The 19,923-nt window shown below is 37.1% G+C and overlaps 1 protein-coding gene and 1 pseudogene across 2 annotated transcripts in view; both read left to right on the plus strand.

The window, feature by feature from the left end:
• Positions 1-2,333, plus strand: part of LOC105039769 (potassium transporter 7) — a 34,233-nt gene extending 31,900 nt beyond the window's left edge. For both annotated transcript variants that reach the window (XM_010916033.3, XM_010916034.3), the window contains one exon: positions 1,463-2,333. In XM_010916033.3, the coding sequence (XP_010914335.1) occupies positions 1,463-1,988 (526 nt within the window). In that variant the 3' untranslated portion in view covers positions 1,989-2,333. The remainder of the gene's footprint in view (positions 1-1,462) is intronic.
• Positions 2,334-7,532: 5,199 nt separating this feature from the next.
• On the plus strand, positions 7,533-14,635 carry LOC140857433 (uncharacterized; annotated as a pseudogene).
• The last annotated feature ends 5,288 nt before the right edge of the window (positions 14,636-19,923 follow it).

The following is a 19,923-nucleotide window of genomic DNA, read 5'->3' on the forward strand; positions in this document are numbered from 1 at the left end:
TGGGGTCAGTTTGGCGTATCGAGAGTCAGTACGCCCCTTGTACTAAGTCTTGGTTCAATACTTATGATTTAGTATCGGTATGCCCCTTGTACTGAGTCTTGATTCAGTACTAGTATGATATAGTATGCCCAGAATGGGTGGTATGCACTGGTATTGCAAACTTTGATTTAAATTCTAGTGGTGGCCCATTATTATCACATTGCTTAAAAGAAAAGGAATTTGCTGCTTGCTTTGGGGCATAAGTAACCTCATAATTGTAGCTAGATCTGCTGTAATAATGATCGATGTACAGTCAGATTGGCAATAATCTGAGGCTTTTAACAGCTTATAAGATACAGAGATCTGTCACTTTGTTTGTCATTGCTATACTGTTTAGATACTTGCACTATTTTTCTTTCTAGTTATGAGTTCTTTAGATATATATGTTTTTATGGTGGAATTGCATTTTACTTGACTCCAAAGCTTACAAAAGGTTCCTTCGAGATAAATGCACTCCCTGGTACAAAAGCTTGCCTCATCTTTTTGCTCTTTTCATGTCTAGGAGTATTCAAGAAGTTAATTACAAGAGCTTATATTGCATATTTTATAAGACATGTTTTGCATTTGCAACTTCCATAGTTTTTCCTGTTTAAAACTGGTCCAAGGATGTTTGTATTTTGTTGTCCGCAATTTACTTGTCTAGAAACTGCACACTAATTCCAGAGAGGATTGACGTTAGCTTGACCTGGTTTTCAAGTGACCCATACTTTTTTAGGGGAAAAGGTTGAGCAAAGCTCCACTGGATTTCGTTGAGGTAATGAAAAAAACAAGACTAGGGTAAGTAATCTATACTTGGTTGACAATAATTTGATCCATAAAACAGATCCATTTTAAATGGGAAGCTTACCAGCTATGATAAGTTATGTGTGTTTCTGTTCTCCAAATGACTGCTGCTGTATTGGACTTTCTTGTTGTTCAAGTTGCTCATATGTAAATTTCACAGAAAAATTGGTGGAATGACATGATAATCAGCCCCTGGCTGCATTAAATGCTAGAAGTTGAGATATTCTAAATTTTAGATGATGTGTGCCTTTTAGATGCCTGGAAGCATCTATGGCACCATTCCCACCAATAATATTCAGTGGTTATGACGTGATTTTCTTATAAATGCACCTGGCTAACACACGTAGAGGTCCATGCCTTCTGCCTGATAGATTTACCATCGGGGCCATTCCCTGTACCTTTCTTGGTGGTGATTCTAATTTTTAAAGGTTAAGGAACATGGATTGGCAGAGCCATAATCTTCCATGCCTTGTCAAATAAACACAATTTTTTGGATATGGCTTTTTGAAATAGTGGATTCTGAGTCCTGCCTTCAGTAGCATAACATTTTTAACTTGCACCTTTTCACATAAGTTGAGGGGAAAAGACTAGTATTTTGTACAAGCATTTGTGTAATTCTCACTTGACTGCTTCTGTATAGGTACGGCTACAAGGATGTAAGGAAAGAGCAGCACCAAATATTTGAACAGCTACTTCTTGAGAGTCTTGAAAAGTTCATACATCGAGAAGCCCAAGAACGCTTATTAGAGAGTGATGGAGATAGTGATTCAGATGCGGAAGAAGCGGCATCACGTTCAAGAATTCTTATAGCACCAAATGGCAGTATGTATTCCTTTGATGTCCCTCTCTTGGCTGCTTACAACAGTACTGAGAAGCCAAGCCCGGAAGCAAGCACTTCATCTCATGAGGCTCGAGATGAAGCCATGCCAGATGCTAGGCAGAGTCTTGAGCAGGAGCTTTCATTCATAAACAAGGCTAAAGAGTCAGGAGTTGTCTACCTCCTTGGCCATGGTGATATTAGGGCCCGAAAGGACTCTTGGTTTTTCAAGAAACTGGTCATAAATTACTTCTATGCTTTTTTGAAAAAGAACTGCAGGAGAGCGATAACAACATTGACTGTTCCCCACACAAATTTAATGCAAGTTGGCATGACTTACATGGTTTAGGGAATATTGACTGCTCCTTGGCCAGTCTAAGGTTAACCTTTTTTTTTTTTTTTCCTACTCAGACATCATACTGTTTACAGATAACTAGAACCATCAGGACGTACAGGCGGTTGATGGAGGGTTTTGCTATCTACAGAGAACTGACAAGAAGTAAATTTGCCGAACAGGTTGAGATAGAAAATATGTTGTCCACAGATTATTGTACCTATTGATGCTGGATTTTCTTTTGTTGTTTTGTTGTTTTGCATGTGACATCTATTGTAAGAAACATACTGGACTAACCAACAGTTGTGTTGTATGTCGGAAATTATTTCATAAAGGATATCAACACATCAATTTGGCCAACTTTTTGTTATAAGAAACATATCCATGTTTTTGTCCTATTTAAAGCTTATCATTTTTGTAAACTGGCTCAAAGCAGGCCAGTTGAAGAGCTGAGAGCTTGTTGCTTGCATGTGTTTTTTTTATTATGCTTGTTACTGATGATTTTGGAACGGTGGATGTCTAAAAATTTCTGTTCACCTTCGCCTCCTGTCATGATAATGATAAAATCTAGCGCCTTTTCCTGTATCTACTATTTATTTTCATACTTTGCTGTTCAGCAATAACTGCAACTGTTCCTGATCGTGCGTGTTTATTCAAGCACCTGAATGAAATATCTGGTTACATGTCTGTTCTCTCTCTCCCAACATGCATGGGTGCACGTGCGCACACACTTATCTCTTTCTTTGGGCATACGCATGCATGCACACTCATGAACAACAGTTCGAAATGAGGGAATATATATATATATATATATATATATATATATATATATATATATGATTCTTTCTCATTTTTCAAATAGAGAATATCTCTTCTATTTATCTTGAAAAATATGCTACTTGCCCACTTTCTTACTGTTCTGTCAACCAGATCCAACTTCCTTTATAAAAAGTTGGACGGTTGACGCATAACAGAACAGTGAGAAGGTTAAATTGTTCTTTCTCTACGCTATACATTAAAGTTATATTCAATTGATCTGTTTTTTCTTTTAAGTTATATATTTTTCTGTAAATTGTTCTTTCTCTTTCTTTTAAATTGCATATGGTTGACAGAATGGTGAAAAAGTTAAAAGATGGATTGGACTGCTGGACTTGGCTGCTGAATTGGTCGGATTTAATCGCTTGGTCTTCCTTCTCTCCTCCATCAAATGTGTATTGCTGTATTGCACGAGCCATGTTGTTGGCATGTGCATCTACACAGAGAGGGCATGGTTATGATACATAAGAGAATAAAGAAAAGATTTTACACCAACCACCAAATTCAATATCAGTGGTCTAAAATTAAAATATAAGTAACTAAATATGATTTATTAGGTCAAAAACATTTATATATAAAAATTACATGATCTGGAGATCCTCTGACTCATGCATCAAGCCACTTCAAATGTATAATTGTAACAGAATGTTATAACATGTTGATTTAGAAGTGACTTGACACAGTCTTAGTCTAGAAAATAAATGATTTCTCTTTTGTAGATATTTTAGGCTTTATGATTTCTCGTCTGTAGATATCTTAGGCTTTTCAGATCATATCAAATGGCTTATAATAATAATATTATTTTTTTAAGCTAACATGACTGAATTTGGTGGTGGGTGTAAAGTTCTTTAAGCCAAGTAGGAGCCCAAGGTAATCCTTGAACTCTCATGACTGAGCCCAACCTATGCAGCCGAAACTCAATTCAGCGCAACCCATTTGCAACACTAGAAAAATTTCTATTAGTAGGAGCTATTAGAACATCTATTACAAACGATGCCATGATTATTCTAAGTAATGTGATATAGCTTGATTAGAAGATTCAGAGTTCAATGGAATCAAAGTATTTAAACCTTCACATCGCATTCTACGTTGTTTCTTGATGCCATATTTTAGATATGCCACTGAGGTTTTTTGTTTTTTGGCCCCTACTACATTGGATTGTACAGCACACGGGGTCAACCTCCTGTAGAGGATGTTATGGTTACCAAACCTAAGGAAGATAGACTTCTTGTCACTTGGCTAACTCATGTAATGAAGCATCTCATTGCCAAAAAATGATTGAAAACTTTTAAGCCCAGCTCCGCTTTTGGCAAGACAATCAGCAACCACATCATCCTCGGGAGTACATATATATAACATATTTTTGTGAGAACTGCAATTGTCATTGTCATAATTCACAACTTGAACAAACACCAATGCATCAAACATATATATAAATCAATCTTACGAAATTTGTCACCACAAACACATTTGCAAGTCTGATACAATAATTCAGCTTCAACATACATCAGCAGGTGCATCACATTGATTTATCACCAAAACATACTCTCGAAGATACTACAGCATGATGTTTGGTACCAAAAATAAGTATATTTTTTGAAGCTCAGCAAAAAGAATAGATATTATTGTATAACCTCAGTTTCCTGTTTAGATTTTAGACCATGGTTGAACTTGATATTTTACTTCAAGCTTTTAGAGTACGAGTAAACTTGTTTATCAAAAAAAAAAAAGAGTAAACTTAGACCATGCGATGCTGGCACGGTGACAACTACTCTCACCACGTGTCGACTTGTCTCAACATGCATGCAACGTGTCACCCCTCGTGTTGGCCTTAAATCAAACTCCACCTCCCTATTTCTACTCACAACGAGCTCATGTATAAGTAGCGGCCCTGTAGCGTGTACCAAGCAAAGAAGGGATCTCCAAACCTCAATGTTATAGCCCAAAGCCCAAGCCCATCTAGCAACACCCAAGCCCAAAAAAAAAAAAAAAAAGCAGGGGAACCGGGAAGAAGACTCCCGGTAGGAGTCTTCTTCTCCGATTAAACCCCGGCAATCGGGAGTCCTAGGACCCCCAGGAGTCCTAGGGCTCTCTATAAAAAGACCCTCCCCTTCCTTAGAAGCCGATCATCGGTCCTCTTCCCCTCTCTTTCTTCCTGATTTTCCCGATTGGAGCCGCGGATACTCATTTCGTTCTCGCCATGATTGCTCGCCGGTGGGGTCACCGGAGGCCGAAGTAAGTTTTCCTTCTCTTCCTCTGTTCTTTTCCCTTCTTCCCGTGCCTCTGTGTGCGACTGCCGGCGATGGGTATCATCGATTTTTGGTCGGAGAAGAGACTTCTGTTTTGATCTCTTCTTCCCTTTGGTTTTCCGGCGCCGGCGATCACAACCGACCGCCGGCCTTGCCTCTCTGAACCCAGGAGAGTGGCCCCCCTCTGCCGCTGGGTTCACCGTGACGGCCGTGGCCTGAACGGCCGGGCAAAGGAGGGGACCTGTCGGTCCCCTGTTTCGGCCAGGAAGAAGCCCGAGAAAAGAAAAAGAAGAAAAAGAAGAAAAAGAGAAAAGAAAAAGAAGAAAAAGAAGAAAAAGAGAAAAGAAAAGAAAAGAAAAAAAAAGAGAGAGAGAAAAAGAAAAGGGAGAGAGAAACTTTCTGCTCTCTCTCTCTCTTAGATTTTTTAGGATTTATGAAATAATAATAATAATAATAATAAATAAATAAATAAATAATAAAATAATAATAATAATTAAAAGAAATATAAGAAGAGTTTCCATGGATCGGTCCGAAAATCATGGATGCTGTCGTCAAATTGATCCATGTGGGGACATTGGATTTTAACAAATTTTAATTTTTTTTAATTTGATAAAATTTTGGTCAAAATATGATATTTGACGTATCAGGTCCAGAGAAGGATTTTCAAGATTTCTAGAATTTCTAGTTTGGATTTTCTTTTGAGGTAAGTAGTGTTTACTTTTATTGAATTTATCTGGTAAATTATAAATTCTGAATTAAATAAATTCATGGCATACTTGTGATTGAAAATATTTATTGAAAATAATTATTAAAATTATTTGTGATTGAAATTAATTGTAGAAATTATTTATGAAGTTATTTGTTGCAAAATTATTATGATGATGTATGATCATAATGAATGATATGATTGATTTGACTCGAATATTATTTATTTATATTATTTTTGAAAATAATATATGAATTGGAAGACAATATGAATTGACAACCTGACTATGTAAAGGATCCCGTCAATGGGGGCATATATGTTGGCAATTGATTGTTCTGAGGATTTATGTCGCCAGCGAGACCAGCGACATGTCGTCAGAGAGACCAGCGACAAACCGTCAGCGAGACCAGCGGTTCCAAAGGACTTGACTGCCAGATGATTCGCAGTCTACCGCAAGCAGATATGCGGTATTATGATCCTGCCACAGAGAAAATATGGTCATAGTCATGGTTGGTAAGAAGAACCTAAGAAATTGATGAATTTAAGATGATAAACATAATTTGAAATTATGATGAATTGAATTTTTTTTATATGATTGATAGTATGATTATGATTTTATGAAATTACATATTGATTTTATTATTATCAGTAAATCGATATGTATAGTATTATTGCCTGATTCATTCAGTTAAAGGTATACACTGCTTACTGGGCTATTTAGCTCATGATGAGTTTTATGTTTTTCTTACAGATCCAGAAAATTAGCATGATGCGGAATTTCGGTTAGGAGAGCGATTAGAGATGGAGTTAGCTCATTTGATTTAGGATTTTTTTCAGAATTGATTCAAGACTTTTATTTTAAGTGTTGACTTTGTCAGACAATTATTTTTCTTTTGGACACTGAGTTTTTGATTTGTTATTTGAACTAAAAGTTTGATTGTTAAAAAAATTAAAAAATTATTTAACTTTATGTGTAAGATATTATGATGAGATGCCTTGCATGCTTATAGAAAAAGTTTTCTATGAGTATGCGGCGGTTGCCATGACCCTCGATTCAACTCTCGGATCAGGGGCGTGACAATTAATATGGTATCAGAGCATAAGTAGATAGATAAAGACATGTAGAATAGAATGAGCGATATGATGGGTAGATATTAGAAAATTTGAGAGATTAGTTATGATGATTATGATCTGACCTGTCTCAAGTAAGTTTATAAGCTTATTAAGGATAAGTTATTATCTCGAATTTGTCATAGGACAAAATGCCTCCACGACGAACGAAAAATACTCAAGGAGCGGTAGGAGGGACATCAAATCCACTTGGTGACAATACTCTCCAATTGAATAGCGGCACATCTCAGCAGGAGAGAATTCTTGATCCTATCGAAAATACTCCAACAGTACAGGAGGAGCCGAACATGACTCAACTAATGCAAACTCTGATCGGAGTAGTTCAAACACAACAACAGTTACTTCAACAACAACATGCACAGCCATGTCAACATCCTCTACCGACACCTGGACATGGAGAACATCCGATGCAGAGAAACAATATCGTCGAGTTTAAGAAGCTAGCCCCTCCAGCCTTCAAAGGGATCATCGAGCCACTGGAAGCAGATAATTGGATTATGGAAATAGAGAAGGCATTCGCCGTGCAAGAATGCCACGATGAAGAGAAGATCCACTACACAGCATATCTGTTACAAGGCGAGGCATACAACTGGTGGCGTATACTTGAACAAAAATATGAACACGATAGGATACCACTCACTTGGGAGAGATTTCGAGATGAATTCTTTGACAAGTACTTCCCCCGAAGTATCAGAATACAGAAAGAGCAGGAGTTCATTCATCTGAAATAGGGGAACAGATCCGTTGCAGAATATGAAGCTAAATTCACGGAGTTAGCCAAGTTTGTTCTAAGATTAGTTGAGATTGAGCAAGACAGAGTACATAAATTTAAAATGAGATTGAAGACAGAAATTAAAAAATAAGTTGTACCCTATGAGTTAACTACTTATGCCTCAGTTGTGAATAAAGCTCTAATAATTGAGAGGGAAGTTAATGAAGTACATGCGGAGAGAGAACGAAATCAGAAGAGGAGAAATAGGTTTGGTGAAACTCAAGGACGAAATCAAAATAATAAGGATCCAGCAAAGAAGCCAGCAAATGATAAGAATCGTGAGAATGAGGCAGTTAGATGTTCGAGATGTGGTCGAAGAGAGCATAAGTCTGCTAATTGCCCATGGAATACTGGTTCTTGTTTTAGCTGTGGACAGAAAGGACACAAAATTGCAGATTGCCCTTAAAGGAATGAGAATAGACCCACACAAACTAAGGATGGAGGTCAAAGGCCAAAAACTCAAGGAAGAATTTATGCACTCACACAACAGGATGCTCTGGCCTCTAATGCAGTGGTGACAGGTATCATTCCTGTATCTGGTATTCACGCTTCAGTTTTATTTGATTCTGGTGCTACACACTCCTTTATATCCACTACTTGTATTAGACAACATGATATAGTATGTGAACCTATGAAAATCAAATTATATGTTGAGACACCAGTAGATGGTATTTTAAGTACCGAAAGTGTGTGCAAGTCATGTAGTATCAGAATAGGAGAAAGAGAATTACCGACAGATTTGGTGGTCCTAGATATGCATGATTTCGATATCATTCTAGGAATGGATTGGCTTGCTACTTATCATGCCTCTGTGGATTGTTATGGAAAGAGAGTGAACTTTCATATATCGGAAGAATTGATATTCAGTTTTGATGGAAGTACAGGAATCACCCCTCCACATATTATTTCATTTGTGCAAGCTAGACAGATGCTAAGAAAGAGATGCAGAGGTTACCTAGTATCAATAAAGAATAAAGAACATGATGAATTGAAGTTACAGGATATTCCTATCATAAATGAATTTTCAGATGTATTCATTGATGATTTAACCGGACTACCACCAGACAGAGAAATTGAATTTACCATTGAGTTGGCACCCAATACTGGTCCGATTTCTAAAGCTCCTTACAGAATGGCCCCTATGGAGTTAAAGGAGTTAAAAGATAAATTACAAGATTTGTTGGATAAAAGTTTTATAAGGCCTAGTGTATTTTCTTGGGGAGCTTCAGTCTTATCTGTGAAGAAGAAAGATGGTAGTATGAGACTTTGTATCGACTATAGAGAGTTGAATAAGAACACTATCAGAAATAAGTATCCTCTACCTCGAATCGATGATGTGTTTGATCAGTTGCAAGGTGCACAAATCTTTTCTAAAATTGATCTTCGTTCAGAATATCATCAGTTAAAAATCAAAATAGAGGACATACCAAAGACTGCATTTAGAACTCGTTATGGATATTATGAATTTCTAGTGATGCCATTTGGGTTAACCAATGCTCCAGCGGTCTTTATGGATTTAATGAACAGAATATTCAGATCCTATCTTGATAAGTTTGTTGTCATATGTATTGACGATATCTTGATATATTTAAGGAGCAAATTGGAGCATGAAGAATATTTACGGTGTGTACTACAAATATTGAGGAAAGAAAAGCTTTATGCCAAATTTAAGAAGTGTGAATTTTGATTGGATAATATAGTCTTTTTAGGACACATCGTGTCTCAAGATGAAATTTCTGTGGATCCTACAAAAGTGGAAGCTGTGATGCAGTGGAACAGACCTACAAATATTTTTGAGATTCGAAGCTTTCTGGGAATGACAGGATATTACAGACGATTTGTAGAAGGATTCTCCCATATAGCTGCACCTTTGACTCGTCTTACTCAAAAAGGAGTTAAATTCGAGTGGACCGAAGATTGTGAACAGAGTTTTCAAAAGTTAAAATAATGATTAGTTTCAGTCCCTATCCTTACTATACCAACAGGAGATGAAGGATTCACAATATATAGTGATGCATCTAAAAAGGAACTAGGCTGTGTATTGATGCAACATGGTAAGATAGTGGCCTACGTCTCAAGATAATTGAAACCATATGAACAAAATTATCCGACACATGATTTGGAATTAGCTGCAGTGATTTTTGCCCTAAAAATTTGGAGACATCACCTATATGGTGCGCAGTGTGAAGTGTTTACTAATCATAAGAGTTTGAAGTATATTTTTATGCAGAAGAAATTAAACATGAGGCAGAGAAGGTGGTTAGAACTGTTGAAAGATTATGATTTAACAATCCATTATCATCCCAGAAAAGCTAATGTCGTTGCTGATGCCCTTAGTAGAAAATCCATGAAAAATTTGATGGTTTTAATCACACATCAAACTCAATTATTGGAGGATATAAGAAAACTGAAATTAGACATCCAAATATATGACTCAACAGTACGATTAGCCAACATGAGGGTTCAGCCAACACTCATTGAAAGAATTACAGTTGCCCAGAATGATGATCCACAACTAATGAAAGTAAGGAATTCAGTGGAAGCTGGTGTTCAATCTGAATTCAAGATACATGATGATGGCTTGTTGAGGTTCGAAAATAGAATTTGCGTACCCAATGATTCAGTACTCAAGCATGAAATACTTCAAGAAGCACATCAGATCGGTTATACCATTCATCCGGGAGGTACTAAGATGTATGAGACTTAAAAGAAATGTACTGGTGGAATAATATGAAGAGAGAGATTGCTCAATTCGTGGCTCAATGTTTGATGTGTCAACAAGTAAAAGCTAAACATCAGAGACCTGCGGGACTACTTCAACCTCTTGATATTCCAGTATGGAAGTGAGAACATATCACTATGGATTTTGTAACCGGACTACCGAAGACTCCAAGTAAAAATGATGCAGCCTGGGTGACTGTGGACCGATATTCCAGTATGGAAGTGAGAACATATCACTATGGATTTTGTAACCGGACTACCGAAGACTCCAAGTAAAAATGATGCAGCCTGGGTGATTGTGGACCGATTGACAAAGTCTGCACACTTTCTACCAATTAGAGTTGGATTTACTTTGGAAAGACTAGCAAAATTATATATGAAAGAAATTGTAAGGCTATATGAAATTTCAGTAATCATCGTATCAGATCGAGATACCAGATTTGTATCACAGTTTTGGAAGAGCTTACACAAGGCATTAGGAACAAAATTGAACTTCAGTACAGCTTTTCATCCACAGACTGATGGTCAGTCAGAGAGAACTATTCAGATCTTAGAAGATATGTTGAGAACTTGTATTTTGGATATGAAAAGTTCATGGGATGAGCATCTACCTTTGATTGAATTCGCTTACAATAACAGTTATCAGGCTAGTATTGGTATGGCACCTTATGAAGCATTATATGGTAGAAGATATTGATCACCTATTCACTAGAATGATGTTGGTGAGCGGAGAATATTGGGTCCCGAACTTGTTCAACAAGCAGTCGAGAAGATTCAATTAATTAAAGAATGACTTCGGACAGTACAAAGCAGACAGAAAAGTTATGCAGATAACAGGAGACAGAAATTAGAATTTTAAATTGGTGACCATGTATTTCTCAAAGTATCTCCTTCAAAAGAAATTTCAAGATTTGGCATTCGTGGTAAATTGAATCCTAGATATGTGGGTCCGTTTGAGATTTTGGAAAGAATTGGTGAGGTGGCTTATAGACTTGCCTTACCACCTTTACTTGCAGGAGTACATAATATTTTTCATATTTTTATGTTAAAGAAATATTTACCAGACCCAAGTTACATCGTAGAACTTGAACCATTGCAAGCTAGAAAGGAGTTATCATATGAAGAATATCCGATACGGATCATGGATCGTAAAGAACAAGTGCTGAGATGTCGTAACATTCCTTATGTCAAGGTACAGTGGAGTCGACATTCGAAAAGAGAAGCTACTTGAGAACTAGAGGAAGAAATGAAGCAAAAATATTTCCAGCTCTTTGAGACTACAGGTATGAAAAATTTCGAGGATGAAATTTTTTTTATGGGTGAAGAATGTTATAGCCCAAAGCCCAAGTCCATCCAGCAAGACCCAAGCCCAAAAAAAAAAAAAAAAAGAAAGCAGGGGAACCGAGAAGAAGACTCCCGATAGGAGTCTTCTTCTCTGATTAAACCCCGACAATCGGGAGTCCTAGGACCCCCAGGATTCCTAGGGCTCTCTATAAAAAGACCCTCCCCTTCCTTAAAAGCTGATCATCGGTCCTCTTCCCCTCTCTTTCTCCCTGATTTCTTCGATTGGAGCCGTGGGTACTTGTTTCGTTCTCGCCGTGATTGCTCGCCGGTGGGGTCATCGGAGGTCGAAGTAAGTTTTTCTTCTCTTCCTCTCTTCTTTCCCCTTCTTCCCGTGCCTCTGTGCGCGACTGCTGGCGACGAGTGTCGCCGATTTTTGATCGGAGAAGAGACCCCTATTTTGGTCTCTTCTTCCCTTTGGTTTTCCGGCGCCGGCGATCACAACCGACCGCCGGTCTTGCCTCTCCGAACTCGGGAGAGTGGCCTCCCTCTGCCGTCAGGTTCGCCATGACGGTCGTGGCCTGAATGGTAGGGCAAAGGAGGAGACCTGTCGGTCCCCTGTTTCGGCCAGGAAGAAGCCCGAGAAAAGAAAAAGAAGAAAAAGAAGAAAAAGAGAAAAGAAAAGAAAAGAAAAAAAAAGAGAGAGAAAAAGAAAAGGGAGAAAGAAACTTTCTGCTCTCTCTCTCTCTCTTAGATTTTTTAGGATTTATGAAATAAATAATAATAATAATAATAATAATAAATAAATAAATAAATAAATAATAAAATAATAATAATAATTAAAAGAAATATAAGAAGAGTTTTCATGGATCGATCCGAAAATCCTGGATGCTGTCGTCAAATTGATCCATGTGGGGACATTGGATTTTAACAAATTTTAATTTTTTTTAATTTGATAAAATTTTGATCAAAATATGATATTTGACGTATCAGGTCCAGAGAAGGATTTTCAAGATTTCTAGAATTCCTAGTTTGGATTTTCTTTTGAGGTAAGTAGTGTTTACTTTTATTGAATTTATCTGGTAAATTATAAATTCTGAATTAAATAAATTCATGGCATGCTTGTGATTGAAAATATTTATTGAAAATAATTGTTGAAATTATTTGTGATTGAAATTAATTGTAGAAATTATTTATGAAGTTATTTGTTGCAAAATTATTATGATGATGTATGATCATAATGAATGATATGATTGATTTGACTCGAATATCATTTATTTATATTATTTTTGAAAATAATATATGAATTGGAAGACAATATGAATTGACAACCTGACTATGTAAAGGACCCCGCCAATGGGGTTATATACGTTGGCAATTGATTGTCCTGAGGATTTATGTCGCCAGCGAGACCAGCGACATATCGTCAGAGAGACCAGCGACACCGCCAGCGAGACCAGCGGTTCCAAAGGACTTGGCTGCCAGATGATTTGCAGCCTACCGCAAGCAGATACGCGGTATTATGATCCTGCCACAGAAAAAATATGGTCATAGTCATGGTTGGTAAGAAGAACCTAAGAAATTGATGAATTTAAGATGATAAACATAATTTAAAATTATGATGAATTAATTTTTTTTTATATGATTGATAATATGATTATGATTTCATGAAATTACATATTGATTTTGTTATTATCAGTAAATCGATATGTATAGTATTATTGCCTGATTCATTCAGTTAAATGTATACACTGCTTACTAGGCTATTTAGCTCATGATGAGTTTTATATTTTTTTTACAGATCCAGAAAATTAGCATGATGTGGGATTTCGGTTGGGAGAGCGATTAGAGATGGAGTTAGCTCATTTGATTTAGGATTTTTTTCAGAATTGATTCAAGACTTTTATTTTAAGTGTTGACTTTGTCAGACAATTATTTTTCTTTTGGACACTGAGTTTTTGATTTGTTATTTGAACTAAAAGTTTGATTGTTAAAAAAATTGAAAAATTATTTAACTTTATGTGTAAGATATCATGATGAGATGCCTTGCATGCTTATGGAAAAAGTTTTCTATGAGTATGCGGCGGTTGCCATGATCCTCGATTCAAATCTCGGATCGGGGGTGTGACACTCAAGGTGTAAGCAAGGAGAAGAAGAGGATAGGACTTGGTTGCTGACACTGATGGCAGCCATGTTTGGAGGAGGATGAGGTGTCTTGGTCACCAACATCACCAAGGCCTTCCCCAATCCCTCTCTTCCCCTCTGCTCTCTACCTCACAAGCCCAACTGGCATCATTTTCAATAGCTCCAAAATCCCCACAGGTACCCTTCCTTGCTTGATCTTTTTCTGCTCATTTGGTTAAACTCCTGATATCATTTGCATCTTAATTAGCTTCTTATTGCTTTTGAGTATCTACGCTCATTATAAGAAATTTGATTTTTTATGATAAAATTTTTTTATCACTAAAGATCAGATTTTCATCGCCAAAATTATTAGCGATAAAAAATTTCATCGCTAAATATTTGTCGAGAAAGCCTCGTAGCAAAAGATCTTAGAGCATTAGCGACGAAAAAGAATTTCCTCGCTAAGAAATAGCGGCGAAATATATAATTTCGTAGCTAATATTTGCAACGAAAAAATTTTGTCACTACTTTTTGCGATGAAAACATTTCATCGCTACTTTTTGCGATGCAAATATTAGCGATGAAATTCATTTGATTTTTTTTCTTTGTTTGATTTTTTTTTCTTTCTGTATATTAATTTTTCATTGAATTTTTTTAATTATCAATATTTTATTCACCACATCGGCATAAATAGTTAATTCATATGATATCACTTATTTTCTAATTTCTATCCTCAATCTCATCTCAAATTTATGCACTTGATCATACTTATCCTCGACCAACCTTGAAATAAATCTGGCAAGCTCCATAAATTTAGCTTTATATTCTATAAATATCATTTCTTTTTGTTTCAGATAAATAAATTCATGCTCTTTGTGATCCTTGTACTTTAAGAAAAATACTGTTCATAAAATATCCTTCGAAATCTCCCTTGAGTGAGTTGCTCTCCTTCTTATTCATATTTGTGTTTTGGTCTCTAATGCCAATTAAATGCCTCATCTTGCAATATGTATGATGGACATTGTCCAACAAAGGCAAGCAAATCTGGCTTCTTTGGCTTGGGACTCCGATCTTGGATGGGAAGGATGGGAAAGCCTCTTTCCACTTAAATAGAGCTGGAGAGGAGCTAGACTCCCTCCTGGCAATGATTTCCAACTTTGATCGAGAGTTTATCAGGTAAGAAACTCTTTCATTTTTTTATCTTTTTGTTGATGCTTTAACATTTGTGCACCTTCTCTTTGGATCTTTTTTCTTAGTAGCTGGGCCAGTCGAGTGGACCGGGCCTAGTTTGATTTTGGATTGGAGTATTATAATTCAAGAGACACAGCAATATGTCTCCATGCTTTCCTACATCAACTCCATCTATGGAGTCTAGCTATGAGAAGGAGTCCAAATATACTTTAAGAGTATTTAATATGCGGGCTTATTTAAAGAGTGCAGCTATAGGAAGGAATCCAGTTATATTTTGAGTCTAGCTGCAAACTTTCTTTCATTTTGAGTCCAATTATATTTTAAGTATATGTTTGCATGGATCCTTGCACATTGGTTTTATTCAATATTCTTTAAATTTAAAAAAAAACACAAATTCATGAATAATTAAACTAAAATTAACTGCAAGATATATCTTTACATATTGATGTATGCTTTTTCTATAAATATACGACCTTAAAGATCTACACCACCAGTAAATGGTTTGGGATCAGTGTGGTAATGGTTTTTTTGGATATGGCTGCAAAACCTGGTCAACACTCTTCAGCTATTTCTTCGTTGAACGTCCTTGCAATCTGTCAAGATAGAAGAAAGAAATCTGATTAATGAAACTAATATATATATATATATACACACACACACACGTGTGCGTGCATGGGGGTTGCGTAGTGGCTTGTCCCCTTGTCAAGTGCAATCTTCTTGCCATACAGCATTCTCTTTGTAGATAACTTCTTGTTTTAATTGATGATGAAGCTTAAGTAATTTTGTCAACTAGCAGTCAAGAAATATTAGGGTTTACCAAACAAAATCAACAAACACTGGGGCAAGGCAATAGTGACATGCATAAATGTAATTTTACAAGCACAATAATAGTTTTTTTCTTTCTCAGTTTTTCTTCTTATTTTTACATACTTATGTCTCAGATTATTTTCAATAGTTTTGATATTTTGCATCAAAAATCCAAACTATTAGCTAGTATCATCAGATAGAAACAGATAGATGGGCAATTATTTTCCAACACAATATGTGTGTTACCTGCTAGTTGTTGATATATAATCACAAAATATATACCTTCCTAAAGATAAAATCATATAATATGCTAGCATTTTTTAAATCAATATAAATGGAAAACTATCTTTTATAATTATATATCCAAATTGGATACGGTATCGATGAAGCAAAATCTCATCACATCTTCTGGTCGTTGACAAATTTTCTTCATAAAATAATAATAAAAGTTAAAAATAACTATGATATATCAATTATTTTGAAATCTATAAAGATGTTTCACATATGTCCTCATGACATTTTGTATACATTAATTATATTTCATGACATTTTGTATATACTAATTATATTTTATAATGCACCATCAAGTAGAAAATGAAGGGGGAAATATAGATGTGGCATGGCTTTTTTCAATGAAAAGAAAGATCCTTATTGCAGCAATAGAGTTCTAAAATTGGTGGCACACTTTGTCCTCTATCTTTAAGTTCAAGGTTATGGCATGTCATGTTGCACCATGAAAAATTTTCACATAATCCAACACAATCAAAAGCTAATTTTACTGTGACAACAAAATAATTTTTGAATTAGCAAATATATTTACACCTGCATGGACAAATATTTAGCTAGAATTCGAGTATAAGGTGTGCTGCAAGAATGTTGAAAATAAAGGAACAATGTCTTTAATTAGAGGCCTTATGTCCACATATTCCTCCTATTTTCTTCATGAATGTTGTTCAAGCTGAGTTTGAAATTCAAATTTAATGTTTTTGGGAAAGCAACGATGCTGGTGGCTGGATAACAAATCATTATTAAAAAGCCGAAACAAAGGTGGGCTAGAATAAACTTGTTGTGCTGAGAACATAGTGGCCTCGGACCTTTCATGAGTTGACAGGCCCAATCATAGCTCATGTACCACTTCCACCACATCATGGAACCATTACAACAGCAGCAGCAGAACTAACAACAATAATACGCAGACACAACAATGATATGTTTACATCTTACTCAGTACAAACTATCCAGGAGCAGGATGGATGTTCTAGGTGGTGGACATGTTTAGATGTTGTCTTGATGGTGAATTTTTTCATGTTGTGTAATGGTGTTTGTATTGTCGATTTATGGTGTCTATAGAATATAGACAACTTTTGGTGTTAATTAAAACAATTTCCAAGAAATATCCAAGGCTTTTGAGTGATGGAGGGGAGGCTGTTTCTTCATGATTTGGACAACTCTCTGTATTTCTTTATCTCACATTCTCTTGCTTGATCTCTGGAACTAACAATCTAGTACGTTACTGGTTGCGATGAATGGCGGGGAATTACTTTTGCGAAGCAAGAAACGTCAGCAAGGTGAGATAAAATTTTTTGAAGATATTATCTTGGAACATTGAGTACCAACGTTGGGCCCATCAATAGCTTCTTAACAGGACGAACTGTGCTGTTTCTTGGATCGATGTGGCAGTTTGCTTAACAAGTTTTTTGATGAAAAGGGAGGGAGACCCACCCGAGAACTTGATTAAAAAAAGAAGTGTTTACAATGGGATTAGTTGCTAAGATTAGCAACTACCAAAACAAAGTTCTGTAGTGGGAAACCAGACTGTTTCCAAGTAAACGAAAATTCCAAGGAAAAAGAATAAAACAGAAACTAAAAAGGGAGTAGAGATGCAGCAACAGGGATTATCAGAATATATCTGAGATAGTATGGGACTTACATGCCCCTACGGCATTCGTTCATTTAAGCAAAACTCCACTTACTTCAATTATCCCCCATTAGAAGTCGGAGTTGTGAAGACTTGACAAGTTTGAAGGATCATCGGCTTTGCTATCCTATCGTAGAATAGGGTGCATTCTTTAAGCATTGCTGCAGCTTTCTGCAAAATGGATGTGGGAGAATTGGCCTGTAGCTCAAAAACTCTGCCATTTCTTTCCATCCAAATAAACCAGGAGATTACGGAGAACCAGCAGTCCCACGTAATTCTCTTCTCTTTTTCTTGGATCCTTGATCTCCACGAGGTCCAGAGATCAAAAACCTGTTGAGGAAGACTTGGGAGAGATAGAAAGCTGAAGTGATGCTGCTAAACTAAAGTAGCAAAAGGACACAATAAGAGGAGGTGATCCGTAGCTTCTTCAGCTTCCCCACAGTTTGGGTATGATTTTGGCGCCGGCCAATTTCGTTTGCTCGAGTTTTTTTACTGTCAAAATTTTATCATTATAACATAACCAGCTGAAGATTTTGATCTTTTCTGGGATCGGAAGCTTCCAGATTATGGGTGCGAACTGGCACTCGATCCCTCCATGGCTCAAAAAATGATAATAGTTTCTAACCGAGAACTTTTGATTTGTGGACCACTTCCAGATAGGTTCATCTTCAGAAGTGGAGAGGACCACTGAATGGATCAAATCAACAAAGAGTTTCATTTCATCTTTATCCTGAGTCGTTAGGCAACGTAATCTATGATGATTATCAACAAAAAATTTCAGAAAGGAGGCAATAGAAGCTCTTGATTCATCAAATAATCTAAAGAGAGTAGGAAAGTAATTCTTTAGAGGCCCCTCTAAGAGCCAGGTATCAAACCAAAAAGCTATTTGATCACCTTTTTGCTGGGAGAATTTGGTGCTTTTAAAGAACCGATGGCCAAGTTTCATGATACTCCTCAAAGAGGGGGAAGCCTTTCTACCTTTTTCTTTTGCACTTTGACTAGGTGGCGTCACTGAAAAGTGGGCATTAGATATGAGTTTTCTCCATGGTCTCTGAGGCTCTGTAAAGTAGCGCCACTACCACTTGGATAGAAGACATACGGGCGCATCAGCTTCCCAAATTGCAAGGGGATCCCTGGGAGAGAAGGTACAGTATTTCTGAACCATCCGTCATTCAATCTCAACTAAATTCTCCCTATACCAGTCTTATGGAACGGCGGAGACACCCCATTGCCATGGGAGCTAATCCACCATGTAGACAAGCTTCCCCTTACCAAAAATACATGGCCTTCGCTTTGAGCACTCTCTCTTCTGGGCATATGAGCCCACCACAACAGAATCCATCAAAACATACCGTTGATCCTCCACGAATAAAAATGACTCGCTTCTTAAAATCAAGCATAAAATTTACGCACCTCCAGAACTCAGTGGCTCTTTCCTCTCCCTCCAGCCTCTCGCATTTATCCACGACTCTACATGGAAGATAGCTCCCCGCACTACAGTTGAAGTTATCATCCGCAGTCCTATCGAGCAGATATTCCCCATTACGAAACGGCGTGGAGAGGCACCGCTGGGCTCGATCAGTTTTTTTGCGACTTTACAGGCATGCTGCCAACTCTGGTGCCACAAACAGTAAACTCTCAAGGCACGGTGCCGACGAACAGAGTAGACCTCAAGTATCAACGAAAGGACCAGAGCGCATCAATAAATTCCTCACCTATGCTGATGCACTCTGGTATGGAATTAACCAAGGTTTAGCAGCCCACTTCTCGGTCAACATGAAATGTTCCATGCCGTCAGTCGATCACCGACCGTCGTTCGACATCGTTCCCCAAAAGATCATGTTTTCGGTGTGGGGATAAAGATCATTCAAGAGAATCATGCCAGAATCCTATAAAATGCTTTGCTTATAGAAGATACGGTCATCGAGCTTGCTCTTGCAAGCTTTTTCCTCCTGTAATCTCAGAAAAGAGTTGGAGGAAAAACCAAACCTGGATGTAGGCCAAGGAAAACCTCCAGCATTAACAACGTGCCTCCCCCACAACAATTGTACACCCCAATCCTGACCCACCAATACATCCATCATTCAGATCAGGATCCTGCAAAGCTTTTGTTCCCATCTCTCCAGATATGGAGGAAACGGGACTCTACCTTGACTGTGTGGCTTATGTTGAAGCCTATGGAAGGCTAGTGAAAGAAGATAATGTTCAAAATGCAATAGTTCACAAAGCAAATA

Source organism: Elaeis guineensis, chromosome 1 (assembly GCF_000442705.2).
Source record: "Elaeis guineensis isolate ETL-2024a chromosome 1, EG11, whole genome shotgun sequence".
NCBI classification, from domain to species: Eukaryota; Viridiplantae; Streptophyta; class Magnoliopsida; order Arecales; family Arecaceae; genus Elaeis; species Elaeis guineensis.